Source organism: Penicillium brevicompactum, assembly GCF_028827555.1.
Source record: "Penicillium brevicompactum strain IBT 35665 chromosome Unknown utg000007l_segment0_segment0, whole genome shotgun sequence".
Taxonomy (NCBI): Eukaryota; Fungi; Ascomycota; class Eurotiomycetes; order Eurotiales; family Aspergillaceae; genus Penicillium; species Penicillium brevicompactum.
The window spans coordinates 1,042,333-1,065,837 of record NW_026623210.1 but is presented as its reverse complement, the minus strand read 5'-3'; the positions used below and the strand labels follow the sequence as shown (position 1 = coordinate 1,065,837).

The 23,505-nt window shown below is 51.7% G+C and overlaps 7 protein-coding genes across 7 annotated transcripts; 3 read left to right on the top strand and 4 right to left on the bottom strand.

Annotated features, from left to right (window-relative positions):
- Nucleotides 1-222: 222 nt before the first annotated feature.
- N7506_011171 (putative SNF7 family protein (Cta1)) lies at nt 223-936 on the bottom strand (the record flags this gene model as incomplete). Its single annotated transcript, XM_056960464.1, has 2 exons — nt 223-807; nt 871-936. 2 exons carry the CDS (start codon nt 934-936, stop codon nt 223-225), a joined length of 651 nt encoding a protein of 216 aa, XP_056806619.1.
- Nucleotides 937-2,321: 1,385 nt separating this feature from the next.
- Nucleotides 2,322-6,044, top strand: N7506_011170 (SAPS family protein; the record flags this gene model as incomplete). The annotated part of the gene is made up of 3 exons (XM_056960463.1): nt 2,322-4,343; nt 4,396-5,070; nt 5,373-6,044. The coding sequence occupies 3 exons, from the start codon at nt 2,322-2,324 to the stop codon at nt 6,042-6,044; spliced, it is 3,369 nt and encodes a 1,122-aa protein (XP_056806618.1).
- Nucleotides 6,045-6,547: 503 nt separating this feature from the next.
- N7506_011169 (SET domain protein) lies at nt 6,548-8,753 on the top strand (the record flags this gene model as incomplete). Its single annotated transcript, XM_056960462.1, has 4 exons — nt 6,548-6,564; nt 6,626-7,174; nt 7,229-7,488; nt 7,561-8,753. The coding sequence occupies 4 exons, from the start codon at nt 6,548-6,550 to the stop codon at nt 8,751-8,753; spliced, it is 2,019 nt and encodes a 672-aa protein (XP_056806617.1).
- Nucleotides 8,754-10,198: 1,445 nt separating this feature from the next.
- Nucleotides 10,199-11,810, top strand: N7506_011168 (NADH-quinone oxidoreductase subunit NuoF; the record flags this gene model as incomplete). Its single annotated transcript, XM_056960461.1, has 3 exons — nt 10,199-10,453; nt 10,516-10,587; nt 10,653-11,810. The coding sequence occupies 3 exons, from the start codon at nt 10,199-10,201 to the stop codon at nt 11,808-11,810; spliced, it is 1,485 nt and encodes a 494-aa protein (XP_056806616.1).
- Nucleotides 11,811-12,281: 471 nt separating this feature from the next.
- Nucleotides 12,282-14,030, bottom strand: N7506_011167 (putative MFS transporter; the record flags this gene model as incomplete). Its single annotated transcript, XM_056960460.1, has 2 exons — nt 12,282-12,921; nt 12,997-14,030. 2 exons carry the CDS (start codon nt 14,028-14,030, stop codon nt 12,282-12,284), a joined length of 1,674 nt encoding a protein of 557 aa, XP_056806615.1.
- A 380-nt stretch (nt 14,031-14,410) lies between these two features.
- On the bottom strand, nt 14,411-21,246 carry N7506_011166 (uncharacterized protein; the record flags this gene model as incomplete). The annotated part of the gene is made up of 5 exons (XM_056960459.1): nt 14,411-16,180; nt 16,239-16,475; nt 16,645-20,447; nt 20,731-20,850; nt 21,144-21,246. The coding sequence occupies 5 exons, from the start codon at nt 21,244-21,246 to the stop codon at nt 14,411-14,413; spliced, it is 6,033 nt and encodes a 2,010-aa protein (XP_056806614.1).
- Nucleotides 21,247-21,689: 443 nt separating this feature from the next.
- On the bottom strand, nt 21,690-23,431 carry N7506_011165 (glycoside hydrolase family 43 protein; the record flags this gene model as incomplete). Its single annotated transcript, XM_056960458.1, has 4 exons — nt 21,690-22,222; nt 22,271-22,444; nt 22,502-22,958; nt 23,030-23,431. 4 exons carry the CDS (start codon nt 23,429-23,431, stop codon nt 21,690-21,692), a joined length of 1,566 nt encoding a protein of 521 aa, XP_056806613.1.
- Between the last annotated feature and the right edge of the window lie 74 nt (nt 23,432-23,505).

Genomic DNA, 23,505 nt, shown 5'->3' with positions numbered 1-23,505 from the left:
ATCTTGCGTATAGCGAGATGTCTGGGCTTCATACTTAGTCTACTGACCACTATGGTGTGGTGGACCCATGATATGTGTTTAGACAAAGTTCCAAACGATCTTTGGATACGGCATGAACATCGTTTACTTAAGGCTAAAATCAAATCAAGTCAAACTCAACTCCACTGGGTCCTAACACATTAAACACCGAGTTGTGCCTAAAAAAAAACGCTTTGAATGGTTTCAACCAAGTCCACCTGCGGCTTCCTTGACCTTATGTTGCTCTGGTGGTTCATCAATGAACTGCGGGGGAGCGACCTCGTCCTGCATAAAGCTGGGCATGGCACTCTCGCCCATACTGCTTTCAAACATAGATTCCTCGCCTAGCGCCTCGAGCTCGGCATCCAGTTCAGACTCGTCAACATCCTCTGGTACATCGTAGGCCCGTGAGATACTCTCATTGATCTCATTCCCGACCTCCATCAGATCGGCCATCTCATCCTGCATTTGCTCGATCTTGTCGATGTCGACCTTGCCATATTGCTTCTTGAGTTCCTTGGTCGTGGTCTTCATGGCGTCCACCGTAGTCATCACATTCTTTAAATTATCCTGCATCATGCCCGCCTGTTCCATGTTCCACGATTGTTGGGAGAGCTGATCTCGTTGCGACTCGTATTGTTTCCGTCGTTGGAGGACCTTGAGTGCTTTCTGTCGAAGGGCAGTCTTGCCAGGCCCGTCGCGCATCTTGGCCATCTTCGTTTGATATGTGGAGAGTTCGGAGTTGAGTGCTGCTAGCTTGACATCTATGCTGGAGACTCGAGTGTCGACCTGTTATGTTGTTAGTGGGGGTGTCGTGAGGGGATGGCTGCCTGATTGGTCTCGGTCGCATACATTGGAGATGGCACTGTCAAGAGTCGGCTTAGGAGCCGTGCTCTTGGTACCGAATAGTCTGTTCATGGTTGAATGGGTATGTGGTTGAAGTTGGAGGAAGGTAACTTGTCGGCGGACTTCAGACCGTTTCCAGATCAGGCGTGGCCAGTGCTCAAAAGAGCTGCGATCGGTGGGCCGAGAGGGTCGTTACCCGATTACTGGGACTGGCTACTATAATGGCAGAGAAGAGAATGATCCAAAGAACAAGGGCATTGAATTTGCTTCCAAGCTAGTACGGAGTATGTGGCCATGCGATCTTATAATGCGGAGCAACGTCAGCGGAGGCCAGATTTGGGGCCTGAGGCCCCAGCACGTGATACCTTATTTCATGCCGAGTATTAGCTTGTTTCACCTGAAGATGTCAGTGATCACAAACTGAAAAATGGAAAGTCGGCTGGATCGTCATATGAGTGCGGTCAGCTGGGTGGGAGTTGGTCTGTCAGAGCCGAGTTGGGCCACGATGTATGTAGGACAGGGACCCAAATGTATCGAGTACATTTCCCAGCACACAAATGTGGCGGGGAAAGATTGTACCCAGTACCGGGATCTTGGCCAATGCAGCTGACCTTGTAAGATGAGATCAAATGGAAGAGACTAGAAGGCATTTAATAGAGATATTATAAGAGTAAATTGACAAGGTAGTCTATACTAACGATCTATGGTCCAGCGAGTAATTCATCACTCATCTTATCTGCGTGGTCGAAGCCCTGTGGTATCCCCCGCGGTGATTACATACTGCGTTTCCGCCCCTTCTGGCTGTAGGGATCGGTAATTTGATCACAGCTCATCTCTTTCTCCCTCTACAGCTGCTTCCTTGATGGACAGGTGTTGAGTCGCCATCCCGTGTGTCTCGACTCTTATTTGAACTAAACTCCACTCTTCATTTCTTCCCACCCCCTCCCCGAACCCACAGGTTCTAATTTCTGTTCTTCGTCATTCCCTCTTGAAGGTACGATCTATCCAGGAGTCTGTCTTCTCAGTAAACAGCTTCCGTCAATTCTCTCACTACTTTCTCACCTTGTTTTCGGTCGTGTCGCAAACATCCGGCGACTGCCTGCTTCCTACCGGGCACGCACCATCCCGACTGAGTGCGGGTGATGCAAGCTTGTGAACGAGATCGCTAACAGACTCTCCCTTCACACAGCGCTAGCTCGCTTCAATTTTCTTTGCTCAGCAACACGAGCTTCAATCATTTATCCGCCGTGAGGTCGAACGTACCCCACTCGATCTGCGCGACCTGGCCTCTGTGTGTGGACACCACGCTTGCCGGTGCATCGGCCTGTCGCGCAACCTCTCCTGAGATTCCGATCCTTCGATCAACCCTTGTATCATAGACTGCTCCGTTACGACACCTCGGAGACGAACGAAACGAAACATTCCATGAATCATTCCCCTCGGCTATATACTTCATCATGTTTTGGCGCTTTGGAGGATATGCGAGTGTCTCCACCATCGATACCCTGCTCGACAAACCCGATGTCACCCTTGAAGAACTTTTGGACGAGCCAGAAATCGTTCAAGAGCTGAAACAGCTTAATACAAAACTCATTGAATATCTGCGCGAGGATCATGTCTTGAAACGGCTTATGGACTACGTGATTGCGCCAAGCTTAATCAATGATGATGATGAGAATGACGAAGATGATTCGAACACGAAAGATGACTCCACCAAAGACAAGGATGATGAGGCCTCCACGGAGCAAACAGAATCAAAGGAAGAGAAGGAGACCGACCCGTTGAAGGATATCCTCGACCCGGAAGACCTGGAAAAGGTAGAGAAGTCTCGGTTGAAACATTCTTACATCGCTTGTGAGGTCCTTTCTTCTGAGACATGGTCCATTCTCGAATCAATGATGGCCAATCCCTCGTACATGCGCGACTTCTGGGGCTTCCTGCGACGGTCTCCGCCTCTTGATTCCTTGCAGGCAAGCTACTTTACAAAAGTCAACGAGACGCTGCTCGATAAAAAGACCGAGGAGATGCTGGAGTTCTTGAAGTCCCTCGATGGAATTGTCGACGCGCTCTTGCAGCACGTTGATAATCCAATGGTTATGGACCTTCTCCTGAAGATTATTAGCCTGGAGAAAGCAGAGGGTGGTCAGGGTACCGTCGACTGGCTCAAGTCCCAGAACCTCATTCCCACACTACTGTCCTTCTTGTCACCGGACCGACCGGCTTCAGTCCAAACCTCCGCAGGTGACTTCCTCAAGGCCATCATCACTATTTCCGCAAACGCAAGCCCCAACGACCAGTCATGCATTGGACCCAACAGCCTCACGCGCCAGCTTGTGTCCGCCCAGTGTGTTCAGCAACTCATTGATGCTATGCTCCAGGGCGGCAATCCGTTGACCGTGGGTGTAGGAATCGTCATCGAGGTGATTCGCAAGAACAATTCTGACTATGATCCCGAAACCATTGGTGGACCTGACACCATGTTAACCACGTACGACCCAATTTATCTTGGAACGCTTCTGCGTCTCTTCGCCAAACATATTCCGCAATTTATGGCTCTCATCCAAAGTTCTCAACATACCATCCATGACGGAACCAGATTGAAGACCGTCGAGAGAGGCAAGCTAAGCTCTGCCTGGGGCGGCCAAATTGAGCCACTTGGCTTTGATCGTTTCAAGACCTGTGAACTAATGGCAGAGTTACTACACTGCAGTAACATGGGACTTTTGAACGAACCGGGCAGCGACGAGTATGTGAAGCAGAGAGATGAGGAGCGTGAGAGGTTGATCCGAGAAGGAGTTTTTGATCCTCATCACGACGAGCGCTCCGGTGTTGATTACAATGACACCACAGTCGATTTCACCAATGAATCGGCCCTGGGCTCTGGCTCTCCGGAAGATATTAAAATTACAGAAGCACCACGCGTCGGTGAAGAAGAAGGCTTTGAGGATGTTGGTGCATCTGGTGTTTTGGTTGGTGGGCAAAACAGTGCTGATAAGCAGACCGACGCAAACTCGCAACCATCTGAAACAGTCGTCGAGCTTCCTTCGACCACCAACACAGAGCCGAAATCTGGAGATCAGCCAGCCGTGCCTGAAAGTACGAGCGAATCTACTCTGCCATCATCGCCAAGCATTGGGCTTGATGATCAGGTTGATAAACTGAAGCTCGAGAATGACTCACAGAGTGAGAAAAAGGCCGATGATAAGGACAGCCAACAGTCTGAGTCGTCAGCACCTGAAGATGTTCCAGCCCCTCTCTTCTCGAAGGATGCCGCCCCAGAGAACACATCAGACGCGGTTGATCAACCAGCGGAGCGTTCTACCACCGATGAACAGACAGAAGAAGCAAGCATCATGAACGACGGCGGAGATGAGGACTCAGTCGAGCAATACATTCAAATTGACACTGATGGAAAGCCCGTTGTCGGTGACTACTTGAAGATCCAGTTTGTTGAACACAAGGTGGTTCCGACAATCTTGGTTAGTGCCTCTTGCACACAGAATTTACCCCATCAAAGCTAATCACCAGTAGGGCTTCTTTTTCCGATTCCCGTGGAACAATTTCCTCCACAACGTTGTTTATGATGTGATTCAACAAGTCTTCAACGGGCCCATGGAGCGTGGCTACAATCGTGCCCTTGCAGTCAATGTATTTGACACAGGGCGCATCACAACTGCGATTGTTGAAGGCCAGAAGCGCAGTGATGAAGCGCAGAAGACCAAGCAAATTCGCCTCGGTTACATGGGTCACCTCACACTCGTCGCAGAAGAAGTCGTCAAGTTCAGCGAGCGCCACCCGCCAGAGCTGCTTTCTCGGTCGGTTATGGAAAGCGTACTCAATCCAGATTGGATTGAGTATGTTGAACAGATCTTGTCCGAGACTCGTGAGCGAGACAATGCCATTCTTGGCGGCGTCCGCCCGGATATGTCCGTTGGGTCTCGGCAGACCAGCCTAAACAACACCGGCTCTGGACAGGGATTTTCTAACTCCAACGCTTTAGCAGATGCAGGCTTGAACGGAGGAATTGGTGGCTCTACTTTCCAGAGCTTTGACCTCAACCAAGGAAGTGTGTCTGGTGGAGCATTCGGAGGAGGTGGAACATCCCTCTTGAGTGGCTTTGCAAGCTCGAGCGATGATGAAGATGAAGAAATGGAAGATCAAGACGACCGGGATGCTGGCAACACCGATCAAACAAATTCTGACGATGTGGGTAACCTCTTTCCGATTGACTTGAATTAGTGATGTGGAACTCGTGATCGATTCCGCGCGCTATTCCCGATTGCCATACCCCCCCCAACCCTCGGTCTGATCAATGGGATATATCAAGATTGGGGCGGCACCAAAGACAATATATTCCACAGTCAATTCTGAAGTTGGAATGTCTTCTGATGTATTGTTTTCTTTTCATGTTTCACCCAAGTCAGACCGGCCATTCTGCCACCCACATACGCTTTAATCACACACCATGAGCCATCAGATTACTTGCATGTTACTAACGTGTCTTATAGGTGTCAACAAGCTCGGCAAGCCAACCGATCCCAATTTTGCCCCCGCCCCCTGCCCCATTGAGCCTAGGACCATCCCGGGCACGACGACAGCTGGCAGCGCGTCTTGCTGCTCAAAAACAGCAATCTTCCGAAAACACAGAGGGCCAGAATGAGGATAGAGAACAAAATGAAGATCGGGAGTCAGACTGGCCAAGCAACCCGTTCGTCATTGCAGGTGTCGATGATGATGCTGAAGGGGCCAACTCGGCTTTCCCCAACAGTGACTTTGGCTCCAACACCAAACACTCCCCTACCTTCCCAGAATCCGGATTCAGCCCCCCGGATTCCCTTTCCACCAACTCATCCGATGATGAAAACGACGGTCGTGCTGAGTCCGTCAGACGCCAGGTCCGTGTCCCCCTCGAAGTCGAGGATGAAGACGACGACGAGATGGGCGAGATGGTGGGACCTAGCAGCATTGGTATGATGGATTCGGACGATGAAGACGAAGCCATCATCAATGAATCCCTCGGTTACTCCAACCTCTCAGGTCCCGGCCGGTACAACAACTTCCGCCGGGCCCGGGCCGTCAGCTCCCATTACGAAGAAGAGCAGAACGACAGCAGTGATGGCGAGGATGATGGACTAGTAGAGATCCTGGTTCCTGGTCGCAAATCTTCGACCTCGAACTAATCCTGGACTCTTTGTATATACACTTTCCATCAATGGGGTAGCCATGGGGTTTTGCATTCTAATGATCTTGATCTGATGTTTTCCTTGTGTTTTTGCATGTATCGCATGCTCTCCATCCGCGAATGGCTTACGAGTCCCATGGCTTTTGATTGTCTAGTTGGTTTGGCATTCGCCTGTGTACGATAGGTTGAGTCTGGAGAAGCGAATGGATGTTTTAGTTTTCGTTCAAAGTGTCGAAACCGACCAATTGTATACCGTAGCGAGGTTTTAATCCCCTGCAAAGCTCGAACAATACCCGTGGTCTTCGTGCCCTTCGATCTCGTAGCTCAACGTGCGGGCAAGAAAAAAAAAGCGGGCCCCACCATCGCATCCCGCATCAATTCTTTTCTCGTTGAGAACCCAATCAACACACCAGATCGGATTGTCAGATTCGTGAATTGACCAGTGTCACGGCGAGACACTCGTGTTTAACCAAGGCTTTCATAGACCCAGTCAACTACATTATGGCAGCTGCTTCAGAGTAGGTGTGCCTTGACACTACGTCATCCTTGGGAGTAAAAGACATCTAACTCATACAACAGATCAGTTGATCCAAGTTTGGAGGCTCACACCGAGCTAGTGAGCTGGTTTATTCAACATGGCGGCACAGTCGACGCAGCCGTACGGATCACTCAGGATGCCTTGCGAGGTGTGCACATGCAAGTGAAAGCAGACCTGCCGAATGCCATTCCCAGGGAAACAAGAGTCATCAACACCCCGATCAGCGTTTCAATGTCATGGTACAACGCTATTGGCTATGAATGCCCCAAGGGCTCGTTCTCCAAGTATGGCGTGGATTTTCCGCGCCAGTGGATAGATGAGATTGGGCCTGAGGAGACATTTGCTTTCTTCCTTATGGGCCAATATCTGCGCGGACAGGAGAGTTTTTGGTACCCTTATCTGCGTACTTTGCCCCAGCCGGGTCAATTGACCACGCCCCTCTTCTTTAGCGAAGAGGATGTGGATTGGATCCAGGGAACTGGCATCCCGGAGGCATCGGTGGAGAGAATCAAAGTCTGGGATCAGAAGTATGATGATGCAATCACTAAGTTGGAAGGATTTGGTTTCCTTGACTGTGGAGAATTTACCTGGTAGGTTTTATTCATGGATGTCGATTCCGGTAAAGATGTGAGCTAATCTTGTAGGGAACTGTATATGTGGGCTGCGACCATCATTACGTCGAGAGCGTTCTCGCCCAAGGTTCTTTCTGGCGCTGTCGAGGCAGATGATCTCTGGGAAGATCGTACCTCGGCCCTTCTTCCTCTTATTGACCTGCCAAATCACCGGCCGATGGCGAAGGTTGAGTGGCGAGCGGGCGAAGAAGATATCGGTCTTCTTGTGCTTGAAGACCTTTCTCCAGGTCATGAAATTTCGAATAATTATGGACCTCGCAACAACGAACAATGTAAGTATTGCACTGTTCATGAACATTCTCCATCATTGTGAGTGCTTGATACGGTACTAACCATTATCCAAGTGCTGGTCAACTATGGGTTCTGTCTTACGAACAATCCTACCGACTATCGCATTGTTCATTTAGGAGTCAAGCCCGATAGTCCACTCGGACAGGCTAAAGCTCGTCAGCGGGAGCTTTTCCCAGAGTTTGCCAAGAACGTTGAAGATCACTATTACATATTCAACCCCTTCTATCCTCTTTTGGGGCCTGACACATCGATGGAGCACTCAATTTTCTCACCGGCGTTGTTCAACGCTTTGACGGTGATGGAGTCAAATGCCCGCGAGCGTGACATGCTCGAAATTACCGATATGGGCATTCGAATCACACCCGCATACGGCAATGGCCATTGCATCTATGCCGCATTGGCACAGATCAGCTTTGAGATGATTGCCCATGCCTATACCCTCAAAGCCAGTGCACAAGATCTGCCCTCCCAGCCAGCAACACTGAATCAGACTCATGGGCAGATCTATCGCAATGGCCAAATCACATTGGATTATGCTGCTTTAATCATTGCAACCTGGACCATCACCCGCGGTCGCGAACACAATCGGGGTGAAAGCTGGAATGACATCAAGGTCTTGCTCTCTGAATTGATGGCACGTGTCCCAGCCGGTCTTCTCTCAGATGAGGTGCTTTCCAGGACCCGTGTGCGTATCCTGGAGCGTAACTCCATCGTATCCAAAAATGGCGAACTCTTCAGATTGGGCGAAATATTCAGTCTTCTCCCGGCAGATATGCAAGAGCCGGCCCAAACGTGCTTTCAGCATGTTCTTGCTGTGATAAGCCAAGAGGTTCCGCCCGTGGCCAGCGATCCTCAGACTCTCTTTGCAACAGTGATTTGTCTGCTAGTTGCAACTTATAACTCACCCGAAGCACGCTCCAAGCTGCCTTCACGCCTGACGAGATGGATGGCCTTCCTTCTTGAAAAGTACCCGCTAGCCTCTGTGGCTTCGGTCGACGCAAGTGAGCCGCTTCGCTTATTCCAGGAATACATCAAAGCCGAACAGCCCGGTTCTTGGGCACCCAGTGATGGTGCCGATTGGTTTGTTGAGACCAGTGGATGGTTGCAGCCTGACTGGTTGAAATGGTCGTGGACCGTGGCAGGCGCGGAAATGGTTATGATTCCTCTCCAGTCTTTGGAAGTTCTTGATACGGATGGAGAGCCCTCTTTGTTGAAACAGGCCTGCCTTTATGTGCCACAGGAGTAGCTTAAGGTCTAGGTAGCCCTTTAAGTAGGAAAATACCTAGTAAGCCGCCAAAGAAGCTTGCATATCTAGTCAATGGACGACTATAAAATCTCTTTGGGGCTGGAGTATACCTAGTACCTGGAGCAGAAATTGGCTGTACTTTTAAGGGTCGTTTTTCTCCTTCCAAGGTTTTTCTTTTTTGGTTTTCAGGCGACATCATGGATGCACAATCATAGAAATTTTGGAAGTGACAGGTCCCAAAAGAATTGGATTGGTATGCATTCATTCAAGAATGAAGTGGGGTTATTCCGATCTTGGGAAGTTGAACTTCCTAATCGGGTAACGGGGTGCAGGTATGAGCAAGACATTGATCAATACGTCCTCTGTTTTGAAGGGTGATAAATATCAACCAGACAGTCAACTGAGGACCACCAAAGCCTCTCAATAGGCCGTCACTAAGACTTTCGATCTTTGTAGATTTTGGTTGGCACCTGGGCAGGTTCTATATCTGAGCATAGTGACGTGTGCTCCGTAAGCTCTGGGGTTTCCTGTAATAATTTTCAAAGCCACCATCATCCTTCCAAGGTTTGTTAACAATCAATACCAAGCTGAACAGTAAGGTGGAATACACACCCAATGCAAATTGCTCATAAACCGAAGCCAAAAAGTCGAAGTTGTTAGTCCCCAATCCCTAATTCTCTGTTCAAGGCTTAGCCAAGACTTCCATTTCTCGACCAATTATGATGACTTGAAAATTAGTTGGAACCTTGGATGGGCAGCCAGAAAGACAATTTAAGAGACAGTTAGAAAGACAGTTAGAAAGACAGTTAGAAAGACAGTTAGAAAGACAGTTAGAAAGACAGTTAGAAAGACAGTTAGAAAGACAGTTAGAAAGACAGTTAGAAAGACAGTTAGAAAGACAGTTAGAACAAGGTCCCGAAGTTGATGATAGTTCTCTTTCTTTACCGATTGAAAATTGAGACTAAGCTAATATATAACTACGCCTGTCTATAAGCAACTATCGTCGTCTTTTTGGCCACGCGTGAGCGCGGCACTGAGGCTTATTATTGTAGGCAGGCGAAGTGATTCCGCCAGTAAGGTTGTGGATTATACAAGCGACCGCCCGTGGGTCCCAGTGCCCGTTATTGTAGGTAAGTATGGAATTGATCCATACCTGCAGTGGTGTTTCAAAACAATTGATGGATTAGTGAGCGGTGTTCTTGTCTAACACATATGATTTAAAATGAATGATCAACCTAAAGTAGTTCAATCTGATACCAGTGCATACTCCGTCATGGCCGAATCGGGATGTTTACTCAGCAGGTATCACGTGCCACTCACCCATCCAATCAAATCAGGCCCAAAGGCGGATCGTTCAGCAAGCGCAGGAATTGCCGTGAGCTCGACTCCCTTCCCTCTCCACGACCCTTCAATTCCCACCAAGTATCGTCAATCCCGCCGTCAAAATGCTTTCTCGAGCGGCGGCTCCGACCTCCTCCCTCTCTCAAATCTCGACCCGCTCCCTCCGCGCCCAGGGGGCGGCCGCCCGCTCCTTCGCAACCGTTTCGGAGGCACCTCCCGTCAAGCACCATGGTGGACTCCAGGATCAAGACCGAATCTTCACCAACCTTTACTCACACCACGGAGCGGATCTCAAGTCGGCAATGAAGTATGGTGACTGGCACCGTACCAAGGATATGGTTCTGAAGGGTGATGATTGGGTGGGTTGTCGCACAATTCATTGGACAAAGTGGGAAACATCAATTGCTAACGCCATGGATAGCTGATCTCAGAAATCAAGGCATCCGGCCTCCGTGGCCGTGGTGGAGCCGGTTTCCCTTCCGGTCTGAAATACGTAAGTGGCATACACGCCTTGCGGCGAGTGTGGTGAGGTAACCGGGCTAACCCGCGACTCAACAGTCATTCATGAACACCAAGGACTGGGACAAGGACCCCCGCCCTCGCTACCTGGTCGTCAACGCCGATGAGGGTGAGCCTGGAACTTGCAAGGATCGCGAGATTATGCGCAAGGATCCCCAGAAGCTGATCGAGGGTTGCTTGGTTGTTGGCCGTGCCATGAACGCCAACGCCGCGTACATTTACATCCGTGGTGAATTCTACCACGAAGCCACTGTTCTCCAGCGGGCCATCAACGAGGCCTACGCCGCCGGCCACATCGGAAAGAACGCCTGCGGTTCCGGTTACGACTTCGACGTGTACATCCACCGTGGAATGGGCGCCTACATTTGTGGTGAGGAGACCTCGCTCATTGAGTCAATTGAGGGCAAGGCTGGCAAGCCCCGCCTCAAGCCCCCCTTCCCCGCTGCCGTCGGTCTGTTCGGTTGCCCCAGCACAGTCACCAACGTCGAGACCGTTGCCGTGGTCCCCACAATCATGCGCCGCGGTCCCAGCTGGTTCTCTTCCTTCGGCCGTGAGCGTAACGCCGGTACCAAGCTTTTCTGTATCTCCGGCCACGTCAACAACCCCGTCACCGTTGAGGAGGAGATGTCCATCTCGCTGCGCGAGCTGATTGAGAAGCACTGCGGAGGTGTCCGCGGTGGCTGGGACAACCTCCTTGCTGTTATCCCCGGTGGTTCTTCCACCCCCGTTATCCCCAAGTCCGTCGCCGACAACCAGCTCATGGACTTCGACGCCCTCAAGGACTCCCAGACCGGTCTGGGAACCGCTGCCGTCATTGTCATGGACAAGTCCACAGATATCGTCCGTGCCATCTCCCGTCTCTCGACCTTCTACAAGCACGAGTCCTGCGGTCAGTGCACTCCCTGCCGTGAGGGTAGCAAGTGGACCATGCAGATGATGCAGCGCATGGAGACCGGAAACGCCCGCGAGCGTGAGATCGACATGCTCCAGGAGCTCACCAAGCAGGTCGAGGGCCACACCATTTGCGCTCTCGGCGAGGCCTTTGCCTGGCCCATCCAGGGTCTGATCCGCCACTTCCGTCCCGAGCTTGAGGCCCGTATCCGCCAGTACGAGAAGGAGCTTGGTGCTGCACCTTACGCCGGCGGCTGGCACCCCAACAGCCGTGCTGAGGGCAAGCTTATCTCCCCTGGCATGTAAATGCAGTTCTCCTCCCTCCTATACACCCCTTTACTCCCTTTTGTGTCTCAAAAAGAAGCAGGAACGGGTCGGGATGACTCTTCACATCTAGACCTCTCTTATTTTTCGCCCTCTCCGGCCGGTAATGTTCTTGTCTCTTTCCTGTCTGGTCTGGCCGGGGAGGGTGGTGTTTCTATTTTCTTTACTATGTTCGATCCCCTCATGTTCCTCTATCGCGCCTAGGTTTTTCCTTTCTATTGTACAGTCGGTAGCAAATTTGATGCATTTGATGTCTTCATTTGTGCTGTGACAGCACCTGGACCCACGATGTGATAGTTCGATTTAATCATCGACGAGAAAGAATCTATAGCAACACATGTAATCCGTCAGTCATTCTTACATACCACCTGGGCAAGCATGAGTACCATGGTAGCCTTCGAAGAAGAAACTGTGGTACCCTTGATGAGCGCGAGGCATTAAAATAAATCAATATCACGAAGACCCCAAGTCTTTGGCATTAGCAGCCACTTCACCGGTATCATCTTTGCGCCCCGAGTCATCAGCCTTGACATTCGTCGCGTCTCTTGCCTTCTTGCGCTCAGCCTTCAAGAACCTGTTCTCTCTCCATCCCATGCCATAGATTTGCTCAACCCATAGCAGTCCCATCGCAGCAGCCATGGTCAGCCCCAAGAAAACAAAGCACCATCCCCACCCCATGCCACTTAGCATCTGATTAATGACAGCCGCACCGATGGCTCCGAGCCAGCATCGGACAAGATTGCATGCCGCCGCCGCTGTGGCGGGCTTTTCAGGGAAGAGATCGACCAGAAGGGTGTTGAGACAATTCAACGACGCAACAAAGCAGAAACCCATGATGAATTGCAGAACTAGAGGCGCGGCTAAATTGACTCTTTGCTGTAAAACCCAGCCATATGGAATGAAGGCTGCGATCCCGACGGCCATCACCGGGAAGACTGTCTGTAGGCGAGCATGCTCGATTGGGAATGTGCGTAGGTCGTCGCCTTTCCTGCGGTCCGCGGGCAGACCAAGTCTTTGGGCTATGCGCTTATAGTTGTAGTCGATCACTTTGCCGTATGTGATTGCACCGAGGCAAGAGCTGATTCCGAAAGGCCTGGGGGTATGATAGTTAGCTGGGTCTGAGTGGATCGCCATAACTCTCGAGCGAAAAGAGAATAGACCGACTCACAAGAAGCAGAGACCGATTTGAAGCTCATTGAATCCATATAGACCACCGAAAAGGTTAGGAGTGCTGGTCAACAATGCAATATTTGAGAACATCACCAAGCTAACATACGAGATGATGATCAATGCGTCCCATTCTAGCAAGATAGCAAAAGACTTGAGAGGGTTCGGGAAGCTGAGTCTCGTTGACCAGGACTGGTGTTGAGAAGTCCCTTCCCCAACGTGCTCCTCATCGCTAGGCCTTGTCTGTCGTCGAGTCGTCCACCATTGAACCACAGATCTACGCCACCACTGAGCAGGTGCCAAGGTGCCATCGCCAACGATCTTGCGCGCAGTTTCAGGCATAGTAATCACAAAGAAGACCAGATATCCACCGCTGACAACAACCAGGAACCAGAAGACGCTTCGCCAACCGAGAAACTTGGCCAACAAGCCGCCGACGACAGGACCCAAGGCAGGCGCAACCATAACACCCCCTGCCATAGGGCCGATGTATTTACCTCGCTCCGCTGGCGTCGCAATGTCGGCTATGACACCATACCCGAAGGCCACGGTACCGCTGCTTCCTGCACTCTGGATACAGCGAAGTACTAGCAGTGCCGCAAAGCTGTTCTGCAACGCTAAGCCAATGTTCGCGGCAGTATAGACCGCAAATGCAATAATATAGGCCGGACGTCTCCCTCCAGTATCAGCAAATGTACCCATGAAGCTTGGCGCCAATCCTTGCAGTACCATGTAGGTTGTTATCGTGAGATTGATGAGTTCCGGGGTGAGATGGTAGTTTTGAACCAAGGTGGGCATGACGGGGTAGTAGATCTGGCCGGACAGCGGGGAGAAAAAGGACGCGAGCGATACCATGATCACGAGGAATACTTTCTCCTTCTTGCTGAAGGCAGAGAATGGTTGGGAACCTGGCACTATATCTGTATCTTCTCTTTGAGGCTCGGGGGCCGGCTCCATGCCATTCGAAGCATCATGAATGACCTCACGGGCGTTGCTTTGGGATGCCGAACCTGTCTTGGTTTCTGCCAGCTCCATCGAAGACAAGAGTAGACAATATCGGAAGAGCTGAAGGTGGGAATTCAGAGCGAAGGCAGAAACGGAGAAAAGCACAAGAAAGAAGATGGGGCTACACGCGCACCTTCCTTGCACTGCGTCGCACTGTTGGAAGTATGTTTACGGTACGACACGACATTCCATGTGACTACAAGGTTATATCAATTGGACTTCAAATAGTTGATTCAGTAATATTCAGCAAAAGGGTAGAGTACAGTACAAGGGTCATGGGAACCATTGGAGATCATGGGAAACAAATGAAAAAGGCGCGAACAAAAAAAAAGAAGGGTGTGAGGGAAAAAGCTCTTGGATCTCTGAAGCGAATAGATGCAAATTATTGAAGTTTTCTCATATTCCCGGACTCAATGGCCACCCGCCATGATAATTCCGTAGTAGCGACGACTCATCTCGGCAGTTTGCAGGACACGAGCATCGCCCGTCAAAGGAAGTCCCAAAACGGCGGATGACTGAACAGACTGAACATCCTCGTGGGTAATCCAGCTGGCGACTGCTCGGCTCATCTCCTTAAATGCGACACGCTCCTCCAGACCTTCCAACCCGGAGTCCTGGATACGGTCACCCATTGCGACGAGAGCATTCACCAATCTATTCAGACGGGTGGAATCGCGACGACCGCTAGTGGAGTTGACTAGGCGCAGGAAGTCCTCGTAAACGCCGCCGCCAGAGGCCCAGCCGCGCATCTTGCGCTCAGGGCCATCACCGAATCCGGAAACCAAAGCTCCCAGAGTGCGGTAGTCACCCTCGATAATGGCGCTAGGTGCGACGATGCGACAGAATGTGGCGTGAGCATCGTTCCAGTGCTTGCCGTGGATGAGACAGTCGACTTCGCGGGCAGCGTCGCCAGTATCGCGGGCATGCAGAGCCTTGGCAACCCAGATCCAGGCCTCAGGAAGCTGGAGGTCGGTGATGAGATATTGCCAACCAGCGTCGGCGGAGCCGTCAGCAGCAAAAGGCTCGGGAAGTTGAGCGGCGAACCGGGCGAGAGTGTCTTGAACGGCGCGCTTGCGATCATCGGCCTGCGAAAGGTGGAGAAGAACGAACAAAGCCTGAGCGAGCTCGCCACCTGCGCTGAGCTCTGAAGCGAAGTCCCAGACAAGGTGGTCGGTCTGGTGCTGGTCAACCTTGATAGCCTGTTGTTGCCCAACCGTGGCGGTGAGGACGTGATGGAGCTGGAAAGAAAGTCGGTTGGAGAGACGATCGCCGCAGACAGACTCGGGGAGAAGGGATGCCGGGAACTGAAGAGATTCCGCGCCGTTGCTCTGAATTACCGAGAAAGCCTTGAGCAAAACCCAGAGAGGCGACTCGCGGCCAAGGGTATCAGAGCCAGGCTGCACACGGGTACCGTCCTGGTGTGATGGGTGAGGGAAGGCTGGCTCATGTCCGGTGGCCAGGTCCTGGAGGAACTTGGAGACAGCAGACTCGACTGGCTCTTCTTCGGAGGTGCAATACCAGAGACGAAGACCAAAGGCCTGGAACCAATCAAGATCGAACCGCTCGGTCAAGCCAAAGGTAGAAGCCCGGTCCTCAAGTGCGCCACTCGATTTGCCCTCGCTCCGGAGAGCGTTACCAGCAATCAGCTCGTAAAGAGCGCGTACAGGTTCACTCATCTCCGAAAGCACATTGTTCTGACGCCACACCTCTATTTGGTTCGCAATGTCGGTCTGTGAGGTAGCATCGCGGCCAATTTGTGCAACCAAAGTTGCCAGATGAGGGTTTTGACTGTCCACCAGGGTCTTACAAGCTTCCTCCACCCGGTGTGCACAAATCAAGTGAACAGCGCGTTCCACAGGGCAGCGAATCAAGTCTAAGCTTTGAGTGTGCTTTTCACGAATGATCTGCTCCCAAAGACGGCTGAGGCGGTCTTTTTTGATACGGTGGGAGAATTGTTTGCGCAGCCGAGGGGGCACACCGGCCGAAATATCGTCCTCAATATCGTCATTGAAAAGGATGTTGAGAAGTTGCCACACAAGGCGTTCTTCTTCTGACTGAGAACGGCTAGAAGGAGACAAAGGGAACTGTGACAAGTCGATTTTGGCCATGCGGACGAAAGGAGTGCCATCTACACGCTGGACAGTAGATTGGTTTCGTTGGACGTCGAGCATCTCCTTGACCTGTACAGTGATTAATTAGTACCAAATGCAAGCAATTTTCCAAAGACATCGAGCGTACCTCGCTAGTTTTGCTGTAAGTCATCACCGCGACATCTCGCTCTTCGCTAAAGACACTGTAACTCTCTTTCCAAGTTTGATCCACTTCGGAGATTGTCCCCTGCATGTCGTTTCGTGCGCACACAAGTGAGTCCATGGGACCCCAACGTGGCTTGAAAGAGTCGTGGAAAGCGGCGTCGGATTCAGTCATTTCTGTTGTATCACCAGCAAAGGTCTTGGGTTGTTTGTTGTAGGGCCACTGTGAACAAAGAGAGAGAGTTTTAGCTTATGCAATGTCAATTGGTTAAAGAACTAACTGGGGGTAATTGTGAAATGTCCTAGGTACACGGGATAGGCTGACGAACAAAAATGACAGGGAAGGAAAAAGATAATGAAGATCAGTGCGAACATAAAATGGGGGTTCTAACCTCGAAGCCCTTGGGCTGTGGCTTGGAAGCCTTCAGCGGAGAAGGGGCAGTTTGTTTGCGTGGCTGCTGGAACAAAGAGTTCATAAGATCGATGCTGTTCGAGAACCCTTTCTTTTGGGAAGCACTGGCGACATTTGCGGACGACTCGTCATTAACAAAGTTGCGATTAATGAACGCATCCCCCTGCATTTCACGCAAGGCATCACGGTTCTGCTTCCGAGGGCTGATAGTGCGCTGGAGCTGCTCGGCCCAGTCGCCACTGAGATCGAGTTGAGGTTTTGCAGGGCTGCCAAAATGCTTGGAGATAGGGTGAGTTGTCTCCAGATCACCATTGGTGCTCTGGTAGTCTTCGTGCTCCACGGTGCGATGAGGAGTAGGAAAGGCACCCGCCATGTCCATTTCATCTGCCTCATCTGATCCAACAACCGAATCGCCAGACTGTTGGCTCTCGGTGACGATGTCGTCATCATTCTCAGTAGTTGAACCCGTGGAGCCTTCCTCTAAAAAAGACTCCTCAGTCTCGCCCTCGGAAAAATCCTCATCTTCGGTGCGCATCGGCTGACCAGCAAATGAGCCGGGAACGCCAGGAATGAGATTGCGCTTCTTGAAATCGAAAGTGTCATCGTCCACACCCATTTGCGACCCAACAAAAGACTCATCGATGGAAAAGGTGGTCGACTGGTCGAAGCTGGTGGATTGATCGAAGTGGGCCTTGGGGGTAGGGTGTTCGGGGACAGTGCCAGCAAGAGCGCTTGTGTCGAGATTTTCCTCCTCGTCTTCATCATAGTCCAGACCATAAGTGGTGAAATGAGGTACCTTGAAGATCCAGGTTCCGGTCTCAATCTCATAGTTGATGAATTCAGTATCCGTCACCTTAACCAGGCGGTCAATGTGCTTTTCGAAGAGAGGACCACTGGTAGTGGGCGAGTTGCTCTTCTTGTCTCTACCACGCGGCCACGAGTTTTCGATACGTAGGGTGGAAGGCACGTTGAGTCCTTTGCCCATGGGAGGCTTGATGGACTCATCGGGGTAGACGGTGATCTTGCGAAGACTGATATCTACAAGAGTGGAGAAAAGGTTGTCCACATCAATACCAGTCAAATCCACAGGCCCATTGAAGGTAACGGATCCACAGTTCTGGCGTCCGACAGTAAAGTCGACAACCTGCTTGAGCTGGTCGCGGCTATATTTGGCAAGCTCTGCAGAGGAGGGCTGCATCCAGTAATCACCAGGCTTGGGATCACCGCCGGGGATGAAAGTGAGGCGCTTGACCGTAGCACCGTTGGTAGCAGCAGGTCCATTCTCAGGAACAACGGCAAGATCGCGGCGGACAGACTCCATTTCGGGACGTTCCGAAGATGCAGCATTGTCAATGCCATTGAGACTACCACTCTTGCGAGTGGAGCGAAGGAATCCGAGCTCCTCAGCAGATGGCTCGGGACTCTTGAACTCAGGTTCAGCACGAACAAGTTCTCCGTTGGCACCAGAAGAAGCAGAGTCGAAGCTGACCTTCTTCTTGAGCTTCTCACTGGATTGACTCACGTCCTCCCCGTTGGTGAGAAGAGGAGCTGGCGGGGTGCGACTAGCTGGGCTAGAGAACAGATCATTTCTTAGATCACGGTTGATAGTCAGACGCTTAAGACCGGAGCTACCACGCGTGCTGCCAGCCTGGAGCGCACCAGGGGAGAGAACGCTATCGGACTCTGGATCAAAGGTTTTCCGGAGGTTGCTGGTGGAATAACTCTTGCTGAAGCTACGACCAACACTGCCGCCATTGAGACTACCGCGGAGGCTCTGGCTTCCTCCGCCTAGGAGGCTGCTGCTCAGGCCAGAGGGGGTACCAGTGGTGCTAGCAGGCGAGCCATAGGTAGAGTAAGAGAATCCGTATCCACGCTTGGGGGGAGTGATAAGACGATTGGCAGCACTCGGGGTTATCTTGTAGACCGGCAAAGGAGTTCGCTGCTTCTGCTTCATGCTGGAGGAAAGGGGTGTCGCGAGAGGTCCAGGGGTCGACCCACTTGGGGCGGGCAGACCTGAGAAGATAGACTGGCTTCCGTATGGGTTTCCGTCAAGGAGGGAAGCCTGGAAGCTACCAGGGGCGGGCTGAGACTGTTGACCGGGCTGAGAGTTGCCGAACAAACTGCTGCCAGCTGGCTGCTGCTGCTGGCTTTGACCGCCTCCGAACAACGAACTACCTGCATTCTGGGTGGTGTTGTTTTGGGTGTTTCCGAACATGCCGCCGCTGCTAGTGTTGTTACTGGCCCCAAATCCAGTGAAACCACCAGGTTTGGCTTGGGTCTGGTTTTGAGAGGTACCAAACAAGCCTCCGCCGCCAGTGGACGGTTGGGCGGTTGAGTTTCCAAAGCCGGAGAAACCACCGGTAGCGGGAGCAGGGTTCGAGCCAAACATACCGCCTGCTGGCTTGGCTGGTTGCTGAGCACCACCGAAGAGTCCACCGCCAGTTCCTGCTTGCTGGGGTTGGGTATTTCCAAATAGTCCACCTCCTGTCTGTGGCTGTTGCTGCTGTTGCTGGTTACCGCCGAAGAGAGAGGTTCCTGCAGCTGGCGTAGCACCGGCGCCACCGCCGAGTAGACCTGTGCCGGTCCCTTGCTGTTGAGTACTGGCACCGAATCCACCACCACCAAACAAAGACTTGTTTTGAGCAGCAGGTTGGTTCTGCTGGGCAGTGTTACCAAACCCACCGAATGCACCTGTGCTTTGTTGTTGGGTGCCGCCGCCGAAAGGCGAAGCTGTTGCAGTCGAGCCGCCGAAAGGATTGGCAGCTGTAGTTGTTTGGGTATTGGCACCGAATCCGAATCCACCACCAGTGTTGGCACCTGCGCCGAATGCAGGTTTGTTCTGCTGTTGATTGTTCGCTCCGAACAAGCCTCCACCAGTGTTACCGAAGGCTCCCCCAGTCCCAGCTCCGGTGTTGCTTCCGAAGGCTCCACCGGTTGTTTGTGTAGAACCGCCAAAGATGCCCCCTGTCGAAGCTGCGGGTGTTGTAGTTCCACCGCCGAACATGCCACCACCTGCTGGTTTGGCTGCTCCGCCGAACAGCGGGTTAGAGTTCGCAGAGCTGCCGAATCCGCCTGCGGTCTGGGTAGCGCCGAATCCGGATGGCGCAGATGTGGCAGCACCGCCGAACGGAGTAGCACTGGCACCGAAGCCACCGGTAGGGGCGGCGTTATTCTGCTGAGCACCAAATCCACCAGTGTTACCGAAAGCAGATGAGCCAAAGGCACCGGCCTGGCCGCTGCCGTTACCAAAGCGACGGCCTTGTTGGTAATCAGCTAAACGCAACTCCTCGAAAGAGAACTTGGTGTAAGGTTGTTGGAAGCAAATGCTTTGGTAATGGTTGGTCACATTGGCACTGGCATCCTTCTCAGTGAAAGCATTGAATGGGGTACCTCCGGTGCCTTCGCAGACTGCACCAGCGCCTGGTTGTTGAAAAGCGGTTCCTGAGCCCCCAAAGCCCGTGCTGGGAGTGGTGGTGGCAGCACCAGATCCGAAGCCACCACTAGTACCGAATCCACCGGTCCCAGTAGTTGAGGCACCAAAGCCAGTGGGCTTGCTAGCGCCGAAAAGGCTTCCGCCTGTGTTGGCACTGGCGCCGAATCCACCAGTGGTTCCCCCAGAGCCAAATCCGCCTCCAGAGCCAAATCCACCGCCAGTGGTACCAGCGGTCTGGGTGCCTCCAAACATGCTTCCGCTATTAGTGGTATTGGTTGTGCCGAAGCCACCCGGGCGAGGTTGAGATCCGAAGAGGGAATTAGGTTGAGTTTGTGTGTTCGATCCGAATGCTATAGAAAGAGACAAAGGTTAGCCACCAATAACGATAACTCTGAAAAGCAATTTGAAGCGCATGTCCATGAAGCGAGTCAATCCTCGGGCGAGGCGGAAGGATGTCTTTTTTTCGCAAGGTGTGTCGTCAAGTTGAAGCATTGTTCCAACAATGGCAGTGCACAGGGATATCGCTCAGAGCATGTTGGGGAAACGACCGATCGTGGTTCAACAGGCTGCGAGAGCGGACCAGGCCGAAAAAAATCGAAAGAACAGCGGGAATCCTGGGGGTTGGGCACATACCTCCGCCAGTGCCGGTGCCAGATCCGAAGCCAGTGCTTGTGTTTGATGTGCCACCGCCGAAAGCGCCAGTGCCCGAAGTTCCACTAGCGCCTCCAAAGGGGGATGCTGTTGAGCCAAAGCCTAGATAACGGAGGGGATTTCGGTCAGAGAGACTGGTTTTCGAAGATGCCCTGGCATTCCATATCTTGTCGTGGTGTTGCTCAGGTGCCGAAATGATCCACATGTGATTGTTTGTGCTACGGCCAAGGTTGTGGGGTTGAAGTGTTTTGCCTTGCGCGTGTGTTGCACCATCGCGGGTCGAGGTCGAGAGCACCGGGTGTCGAGATAGGGAAACGCCGAGGACAGGAACAAGGGGGATGGGATTCAGAGATCATGGAGATCCCATTGAAAGTAACAAAACAGAAATGACCTACCTCCACCAGTGTTGTTGCTAGTTCCGAAACCAGAGCCGGTGCCAAAGCCGGTGCTTTGGTTTTGGTTGTTTGAACCAAACCCTCCAAATCCGAAAGACGACATGTCGGTTGGAGTTGTCGGGTGTTCACGAAGTCATAGGTTGATTGCGCGCAGCTTATGAGTATTAAGATTGACGATGTAGGGCGGTTGAGAGGCGTGCGCGGATGAAAATGGCAGAGGGAGAGGGAGAGGACGCGACAGAAAAGAACTCACTTGGGCAAGTTTGAGCGGCTTAGTCAGGTAGGTAACCTCCGGGGTGAGAACGACCGCACGTTTTCTATTGGTCGGAGCTCTCAGATGCTTATGTAATTACTTACTAAGCTTTCACTTATATCCATCAGGCATCTCTTGACGGAGTATTGATGCCCGAGGTCTCTTACGCTGCCTCCAAATATGTCTAGGATGTGTATACATATTCAAGATCCTGGTTACAAAGTGATTTCCTGTGCTGCTACAATGGCTACAATGGCCACCTATCCACACCCACCACCCTTCACTCAGTGATTTTATTCGATTGTAGCATACGCAAAATCCGCTGGTACGAGGCACCTTTGGCGCTCACCAAAGGCGTAAAGCCCCAGCATCATCCCAGTAAAATTTGCTCCGACTGGCGGTGCTTTCGTTGCATCTGAATTCGAAACCGTACCCATCCAGCGCATCTCTGTTTTTGTGTGCTCGCGGTAGCCAAATTTATATTCAGCACCACAGTCGATCACGAGAGTCAAAGTGGTTTCAGGATCCAACCTGTGCTCCACAGCATCCCCTTCTGAGGGCTGAAAACGGATCAATCGCCCGTTGTCATCAATGCGTATTCCAAGCGTACTATGCGTGAAATAATTCAACCATAGCACAGCCCCAGCTTCAGTGTGCTTTGATGTGGGTTGAAATGAGAGACATGTTTCCCACCTGCAGAAACGGTGGGTTTGTTTCCGGAGAAACATTGTTGGACAAGCCGGGACTGTTAGATTGTAAGGTCCGCCGTAAAGGCGAAGGTGGCTTGGGCGCTCGGTCAGAGAATAATCATTAACCAATGGCGTGTCTATATCAACGATCAGTTTGACTCATATGCAATTTTGTCGGGACTCACTCTTGCGATACCAACCCAAACTCATCTGAGAACCCGAGAATTCATCCCTCCAGGCGACAGGGGTTTGAAACCGGTAAAGACCAGGGCCATGTGAGGTCAGCCCGATCTTTTCTCCCCCGTTGACCACGGGCCAGTCATTTATCCATTCCAAGGGTGCCAGGAAAGTCTCCCTCCCTAAGTGAGTGAGAATTAGTGGGAATAGCATCCGAATTACATCTCAAAAGAACATACCGAGCACCGATTCTTCCCATTTGCCAGCTCGTAGAACAGGGCGGACCCCGAGCACGACTGCCCACCACTGCCCATGAAGGTCTTCCACCAAGTCGGCATGACCTGTATTCTGTACTTCGTCTTCGACACCATTGCGCCAGAGAGGATTGTTTGGGCCCAGTTGCCACGGCCCCATGGGCCCGGTCTCACTGCGACTAACCCACTCGCAGTGGCCACTTTCGGTGCCTCCCTCCGCGGTGAAAAGATACCAATATCGTCCGCGTTTGAAGATGTGCGATCCTTCTGCCACACCAGACGAAGACTCTCGGATTAGCCTGGGCTCAGAGGTTGATTTTCCAGTGCTCAGGTCTACGGTGCATATATGGATTGCGAAATCTTTCAATTTCGCACCTGGTGTAGGTTCAAGCTTTCGATATGTTGAAGACAAATATACTGTACCATCGTCATCCCAAAAAAGCTATAGAGCATACAGTCATGATTAGTGTGTTTCTTCTAACAATCTTGGAACACTTCTCGGCGATTACTTACGTCTTGGTCAAACCCAACTTGATCAAAGTAGATCGGATCAGACCAGGTGCTGTCATCCCATATGTTCGTCGTTCTCACGCAGAATCCTTGAGGCCATACTCGATCATCCACTTGAGGCCGGTAGCGTTGGAAGCTTGCTGCAACAATATAGTAGGTACCCTCGTGGTGACGGATTGTAGTTGCCCATACGCCACCCCCGGGCTCGGGTGTATGGATCTGTAGCTGACTAGGACGTGTCAAAGCGTGGCCTATCAAGGTCCATTTTATCAGATCTCTGCTGTGGTAAATCGGGACTCCTGGAAAGTATTCAAAAGTGGACGTCACCAGGAAGAAATCCTTGTCGACGCGCACTATTGACGGGTCGGGGTTGAACCCCGGGATAATAGGATTGTTGCAGCTCATTTGAGCTCACTGATCTGAAGAAGCTATTGCCAAAACATCCAGGAGATGGGAAGGCTCGTATTTATATAAAGGAC